Raw genomic sequence first — 7,500 nt, 5'->3', positions numbered from 1 at the left:
GTTATGAATCAAATATGTATTTTTTTGTAAATTGATGAGTAGTTATCTTTTTTGACCTATTCTCAATTTTATACAAATTTTATAAAAAACCATGTATAAAAATCTTTTTTTTTTTTTTTTTTTTTTTAGAAAAACAAAACTAAATCCCTGTGCAGGTGACTTAGACGCCATCCTCTCCAATAGTAATGTTGCTTTTTTCCTCTGTTTGTGTTTGGTGACCCTCTGGACTCCTCCCTTAAGGCCATGTGTGAGACTCTGGAGTCTTAACGGGGCTGTATGTGACTATGGCGCCTACGTCATTATTAAACTCATTATCGAAGCATTATGTTCTCATTAAAAACGTTGTTTTATAAAAGCTGTCTGGCACAAGCAGGTTTCTGCCCTGTAGAATGACACATGTGGATACACTCCTGCCTCTCTTGGTGAGCACACACACAACTCTCTGCTGCTCAACACAGCGCTGGTCTGAAGTCTTTCCTGGGGCAGGTTGGGGTCTTAAGACTTTGCGTGCATGTGAGCGTACAGTCAGTCAGTCAGACAGACACAGCGCTTCATTGTTACTAAAGAATTGTAATAATATGATCAGAAAATGCAGAAAACCAAGGTGATGTCCTGGACAAGCAACTGTCACTTTGACACTCTCTGTCCATGTTATAGTGTGACGCACGTGCAGGTGTCTCTTGCTCTACAGCAGGAGTATTCAGCCATTTCCAGAGGAGCCACTCTGGTGTCTGAAGAACTGGACTACCCACCTCAGTCAGCAAGTCTACAGACTGAACTACACACCTCGGCAGACCTACAGATTCCCCCTGCCCAGTATCTCGCTCCCTTCATGTCTGAATCACCGCCGTTCCACAACACATGAGGGACACGCACCTCAAGACTGTTCTATACCAGCACCCCCTCCCACACACACCCCCCCCACACACACACACACACGTTCATACAACAGTGTCCCTTGCTGTCCTCAAACGTAGACTGAAGAGACACCCCATCACGAAGGGCTTGAACAAAAGCTGGACTGTGTGTTCCTGAAGTTTTTCCCTGAGGGTTTGGAGTTTGTGTCCTTATGTGCTTCCATAAGGATTTTCTCCATGGAGTCTAAATGTTCTACTGTAAATGTGAACCCAACCTGGATGGAGCCCCACGTGTCCTCCCTCCACCTGCAGTCCAACATTCGGTTCGGTTCGGTCCAGTCAGGACTCTGTCTCTGTCTCTGTGTCCCTGGTGTTGAGGTGAACCTTATGCAGGAGTCTGGAATACAGTTAGGAGGACGCCATTTTCTTTCCGTTCTTCAGAGTGCTTCTGGTATCTGCCACGCCCTTTACCTGTGATGTATGAATTCATTTATATATTAAAGGACAATAACTTATTTCTGTTATCCTCTCCTGCAGGTACCCTGTATGTCCACTAGATGGCGTGAGTCCTGAAGTTGCGCCCGTGTTTGATGGCGTTAATCACGTCATCGAGAGTAAAGAGCAGGATGGAAAAAACCTGCTGGTGTGGAAATGTAGTTTGGAGTAACAGGTGTGTCTGGAGTTGTTACTGACTACTCTAAAAACACGAGAACCATTTATTTAGAATGTCAAATTTTTGCAGAAATCAGACTTTCTTATGATTTCTAAATAAGTAAAAGTACTGAAAGAACCTACAACCTAAACCATTACTGAGTCCTCCCTTTCCTGTAACAGTCAATAAAATGGATGTGGGAATACAGTGCTGGGTCAATGACTTGCTCATTATGGCACTGATGACACTTTAATGAGTTGTGCAATAAGCAATAGATCCTAGTCCATGTTTAGTGCATCTATTATGCTAACTGAATTAGACTCAAGTAGCGTTACAGAAGCATGCGGTTATATAATAGCGATCTAGTCATCAGGAACACTGCGCGTCTGCTCACGTCTGCTTTTAGTTCCAGGACTTTTGAATATTTTATAATTTGTTCACTTTGTGTTCACTTTTCTCTGGTGTTTTTTAAGAGTCATCCTGAAAAGACACGTGACTGGTACCCTTAAATGTTTTCTACATGTACAGCACACAAACGGAGATCCATGAACTTTAATAACTTGATTTGGACTGAGGTGGAAAAATGTACATTTATGGCATTTAGCTGAGGCTTTCATCCAAAGCAATTTACAATTATGACAGAACAACTTGAGCACTTGTGGGTTAAGGTTCTTGCTCAGTGGCAGCTTGGCAGGGGTGGGCCTTGAACCAGCAACCTTCCGATTACAAGTCCAGTACCTTCACCACTGAGTGCAAGTGTTTGTCAGTACAATTTTATGACCAAAAAAAAGACTAGGAAAAATGGAGAAGACAGTACTCACAAAGTAAAATAACATTATGTTTCGTCTCTGTGCTATGACAGGTCCGTGATCCCTATGGCTTGATGGGGTATAAGTGGTTGCGTCATTACTCATTACTCACTAGATGAACTCACATTCCAGCACATCCGATGGTTAATCCCTGGCTGAGGCATGTGTATGTGAGAAAGAGATTACCTGCACCCACCTGCCTTTACCTGGGTTTCTTTTACTTTCATTCTGCATCAGCAGTCCTCTGCCCTGTGGTTTTCAGGTCAAAGGCTACATGATAACATTATCAACACCACCACAGTATTTCTTTGTTAATATAAAGGACTAAGGGCAAACACCGGTTAAGTGTTACGAAGCAAAAAGCGCATTACACTCTCCAAAAAGAGAGAACTTTCACGTATGTATATGATGACACCATTCCTTAATTTTCATAGAGATCCCAGCAATTTCCTTGGCTCTGAAATGTCTGTAAAATTAACTGGAAATAATCCAGCATTAATAAATGCACCAAAAATCACAAAAACCATTCAGAAATTTTCCAAACCATGTTTCAACTTCTGTTTGTTTCTGGATGTTTTGGGACAGTGTATTTCACAGAAGTGTCTCTCTCTCACACACACTATATGCTCCCTGCTTCAGCTCAGCGTGGTTCAGCCTACAGAACTTTTTCGAGCTCTGAGAGACGCTTCGCATTCTTGCTTCTTCCTGGAGTCCGTAGAGAGGAAGAAGTCGGTGGTAAGGCGGCTAACGAAACACGGCATTTCTTTCTTGCCTCCCAGCGTTTGGCCTCGGGCCTGGAAGTGGTGTGCGATGTGGTGGTTGAGGCGGGTGAGGAGGCGTGTCACCTCCAGCTCAGCTCCTCCGTCCTCCAGCAGCTCACAGAAGGTCTGGATGAAGACGGAGCCGGCCAGGTTCATGAAGGCGCTGTAACCTGGTAGACACAACGCTGCACTGGAGACCGTATGGTACAAACTCAGTGGAAATAAAGTGGTGGATGTGGGCAGTGATTGGCTGGGGCAGGTGGAGCCCTACCAGGAGGCGTGGCATACACGACCACAGAGTCAAGTGGCACGGAGAGACACTCGGACACACTGCTAACTTCAGACAAACCATCAGACTCAATCTTAACCCCATCATCCAGCTCATTCCCCCGACACGCCTGCAGAAACACACACAATAAATACCCACCAAACACACGCCCAATCACGCTGTCATCTGAGCCTTCAGCCCTATTGTATAAATATCTCTTTCTCCGCAGTGACGAAGAAATATTTGTCATTTCCTGTGAGCTCCTGAAACGAACGTAGGAGGCAGAAGCAGGTGAGGAGGTTCTGCTCCGTGAAGCTCGGAGACGAGCAGATTGGAGACAAGAAGCACTGAGACAGGAAGATCTGAGACCATCTAACCTGGATAAGGAACATTTTTTTTTTTCCAGCCATCTCCAGACCTCCAAAGTAGCTGTAGAGGTGGCCGAGTCTTACAGGATGTCCGTCTGCTCCGAAAATGACGCCTTCTTCACCGTGGCTCGATATTACACCCACAAAACAGCTGTCAACAGCCTTCTCACTTTCTGCACAGCAAAAGACTAACAGTCACTTATAACTTTGATTTGACATACAAACACACATTTTATTACCACAAGCAGCCAAGACAAAGTAAACATCTAATCACATAATTGATGTTTTCCGATACAAAAGAACTTCAGTCCTATATGCAGGTGTTCTGTCATGTTTGTGTGAGTACCTGGACCTGAGGTCTACAGGTGCATTGTTTCCTTGGGTAAACAGACTTTAGCTCCTAAACCACTTTATCTAACAGTCTCCACAAGGTGACTAGAGCAGACTGTTACAGGAAATACTGGTAAAAGGTTTTTCCTCTTATTTCAGATGTAGCCAATCAGACGTGACATCTTTGGTGTCATGTACCACTGTGGTTTTGCCCTGGCACTACAAGGCTAAAGAGCTGATGTCTAACAGTCAGCGACCAACACACACTTACATTAAACTGCGGTTAAGTCCTACACACACTTATCTCAAACTTTGGTTAAGTCCTACACACACATATCTCAAACTGTGGTTGAATCATTTCAAGTTTCGAATATAGTTGATACACCTCAACTCAACAACTTTTGTCCTCGTGATACTGCAACAGAAAGGTCCACTACCAAATAAAAACCTGATGAGCAGAAAACGGAAGTCAGTGGCCCTGCGGTCAGACAAACCCGTGAGAGCGGGGGACGAGCTGCCAACAGATTTGTACAACATAGGTGTTTCTATTAAAGTGTCAACTGATTGTATTTCAGTCTCAACATTTGTACCTGTTTTAAATGCCTCGTAGATCTCATCAGCTTCGAGGTCATTCAGGATCTTTACGGAGAAACCGAGTTTACTTAGCACGCGGTGAAGTCGTCGTACATCACGATAAGCGCCGTTACGCTTCTCCAACCCTGCTTCTGGATAAAAACCTGTCACCGACACAATAAGTGCCCGGTTGCACATTTTGTGTTTAGAAATTGGTTTTATACACCATCTAATTAAATAAATAAATTGCACATTGAAACAGTAAAAAAAAATTTTTTTAAATGAACTGGCACTAAAAAAAACACGTTCTAACTTTGCACAAATGTAGAGTCTCGTTAAAGAAGAACTCGGAGCTGAACTCGCATACGTACACGTTTGGCAGCTGTGTAAGTGAGAGAGCTAAGGAGCACACCTTACTCACGCAGCCTTTTATGGACCTTTCCTGTTGGTTTTCAGACGGATCACGCGCCTTACAATTGCCTTGATTGTGCAACACGCACCCAGTGCCACGGCAGTAAACCTGTCAAATTGCCGCATAGCCTTGATTTAAGGTATGTCCAGGGCGGATAGAACTCCGCTGTTATCACGGTTATGTCTCATGACCGGACAGGGATTCCGGAGATTCTAAAACGCTTAACAGGAAATGTGGCTTAATGTTAACGTGGCTTAATGTACTAAAACAAAGACCTAAAAACAGTAACTTCGCTCTCTTATTACTGCTCGTAAGTACTCACACATTCATAAGTACTCACACATTCATAAGTACTCTCATAAGTACTCTCATAAGTGCTCATACACATATGTACTCACACTCATAAGTACTTTCATAATTACTCATACACTCATCAGTACTCATAAGTACTCACACACTCATAAGTACTCTCATAAGCACTCATACACTCATAAGTACTCACACGCTCATAAGTACTCGCATAAGTACTCACACACTCATAAGTACTCATAAGTACACACACTCATAAGTACTCACACACTCATAAGTACTCATAAGTACACACACACTCATAAGTACACACACACTCATAAGTACTCACACTCATAAGTACTCTCATAAATACACACACATGTACTCACACACTCATAAGTACTCATAAGTACACACACTCATAAGTACTCACACACTCATAAGTACTCTCATAAATACACACACATGTACTCACACACTCATAAGTACTCATAAGTACACACACACTCATAAGTACACACACACTCATAAGTACTCACACTCATAAGTACTCTCATAAATACACACACATGTACTCACACACTCATAAGTACTCATAAGTACACACACTCATAAGTACTCACACACTCATAAGTACTCTCATAAGCACTCACACTCATAAGTACTCACACGCTCATAAGTACTCGCATAAGTACTCACACACTCATAAGTACTCTCATAAATACACACACGTACTCACACACTCATAAGTACTCATAAGTACACACACTCATAAGTACTCACACACTCATAAGTACTCATAAGTACACACACACTCATAAGTACTCACACACTCATAAGTACTCTCAAAAATACACACACATATGTACTCACACACTCATAAGTACTCATAAGTACACACACACTCATAAGTACTCACACACACTCATAAGTACACACACACTCATAAGTACTCACACACTCATAAGTACTCTCTACTGCTGTAGATAATTATGACAAGTTTTGTTTTTCTGATCCCCTGAACATGTTCTCAGATATCTAAGATTGGCAGTTATGTCCCAGGAACAGTCTCCTTGCGTATTTATATTCTGTAGCTGAGTGTCAATTTATTTTAATGTGGCTTTTAAGCAGACAAATATTTACTGTTGTTGAAAATGTATGTTCATATTGTGGTTTAAAATATAAAGATGTCCTTTTAAATATTTAATATAAGCTGTAATTAGTTCCAATTATGCATAATTGTGCCTATAATGTAAGCTGAAGTTCACATTCGCATTTTGAGTAGGCCTACTGTCTATTATGTGTAATTACAGTATTTGGGGTTGTTATATTCAGTGTATTATACAATAAAACCACATTGATAGTTAAGGGTTAATTGGCTGTGAAAGTATTTCGTTTTTAATTAATGGGTATATGTGAACTGGGTCTTTAGTGTGTAAATAACGGGTAAGTGTTAACGCCAATAACGCAAGAAATTAAGCGCTAATTTTATTTGACTGTACATCGCAAAGGGAGATTGTATTCTACATCTGCCAGTAGGTGGCGATAAGCATTTTTGGTGCCATAGTCTGGGCGAATGACGTAACTGAGGTGGGTGTGGTCCTACGGCTGTAACGTGGAAGCCGAGGTTCAGGATACCGGCTGAGGTAATTTACTAGTTAAACATTCAGTGTTTTTCCCCTGTTTATCACTTATATATCAGCGTGGCTTTAAACTATTACGTTATTTTTCGCTGTCGTTTTAAAGCATGAAAATAATCATACGTAATTGCGATAAGAGAATCGGTGTTGTCGGTGGATTTCTGAGTTAGATATGCTAGGTGGCTAAGTGCTCGCGTGTCTGTTTAGTGTCTGACCTAGACAACACTCGGAGTATGGACTCATTTCAGGGAAATGACTGTCTAGAGGGGCTTTAGGGTGATATTAAACCTCCATTTTCATTAGCCTTATAACCACGTCAAGTGTCTTCTCTTCCAGCGTAGTTAGTGTGACTTTCCGTGCCTGATGTTGATCTGGTTTCCAGTGGTTTTACCCCGCGCGTATGACTCTGCGAAATACGTTGTCTGCCGCTTCGAAGATTATGTCTCCGAAAAAGAAAAGTGCAATTCCTGACAGGTAAGTTAGCCTCGCTACCATAACTACAGCTGTGTAGGCTATAGTGCCGCTCCTTCACGCAGTAA

The 7,500-nt window shown here is 42.1% G+C and overlaps 3 protein-coding genes across 5 annotated transcripts in view; 2 read left to right on the top strand and 1 right to left on the bottom strand.

The window, feature by feature from the left end:
* Window positions 1-325, top strand: part of tcf7l1a (transcription factor 7 like 1a) — a 21,286-nt gene extending 20,961 nt beyond the window's left edge. For all 3 annotated transcript variants that reach the window (XM_081702118.1, XM_027028820.3, XM_027028818.3), the window contains one exon: window positions 1-325. This exon is cut by the window's left edge and continues 561 nt beyond it. The gene's annotated coding sequence lies outside the window, so the exon portion shown is untranslated.
* Window positions 326-2,062: 1,737 nt separating this feature from the next.
* On the bottom strand, window positions 2,063-4,919 carry LOC113589259 (caspase-3). Its single transcript, XM_027028823.3, has 4 exons — window positions 4,636-4,919; window positions 3,725-3,888; window positions 3,351-3,477; window positions 2,063-3,249 (listed from the first exon to the last, which is right to left on the bottom strand). Exons 1-4 carry the CDS (start codon window positions 4,814-4,816, stop codon window positions 2,969-2,971), a joined length of 753 nt encoding a protein of 250 aa, XP_026884624.3. The 5' UTR covers window positions 4,817-4,919; the 3' UTR covers window positions 2,063-2,968.
* Window positions 4,920-6,895: 1,976 nt separating this feature from the next.
* dusp11 (dual specificity phosphatase 11 (RNA/RNP complex 1-interacting)) overlaps window positions 6,896-7,500 on the top strand; it is a 15,758-nt gene continuing 15,153 nt past the window's right edge. Inside the window, exons 1-2 of the mRNA XM_027028839.3 lie at window positions 6,896-6,967; window positions 7,298-7,435. Of these exons, the coding sequence (XP_026884640.2) occupies window positions 7,362-7,435 (74 nt within the window). The 5' untranslated portion in view covers window positions 6,896-6,967; window positions 7,298-7,361. The remainder of the gene's footprint in view (window positions 6,968-7,297; window positions 7,436-7,500) is intronic.

This window comes from Electrophorus electricus, chromosome 19 (genome assembly GCF_041902795.1).
Source record: "Electrophorus electricus isolate QZ-2024a chromosome 19, ASM4190279v1, whole genome shotgun sequence".
Classification (NCBI taxonomy): Eukaryota; Metazoa; Chordata; class Actinopteri; order Gymnotiformes; family Gymnotidae; genus Electrophorus; species Electrophorus electricus.
The sequence above is the reverse complement of the archived record's forward strand: the minus strand, read 5'-3'. Positions and strand labels throughout refer to the sequence as shown.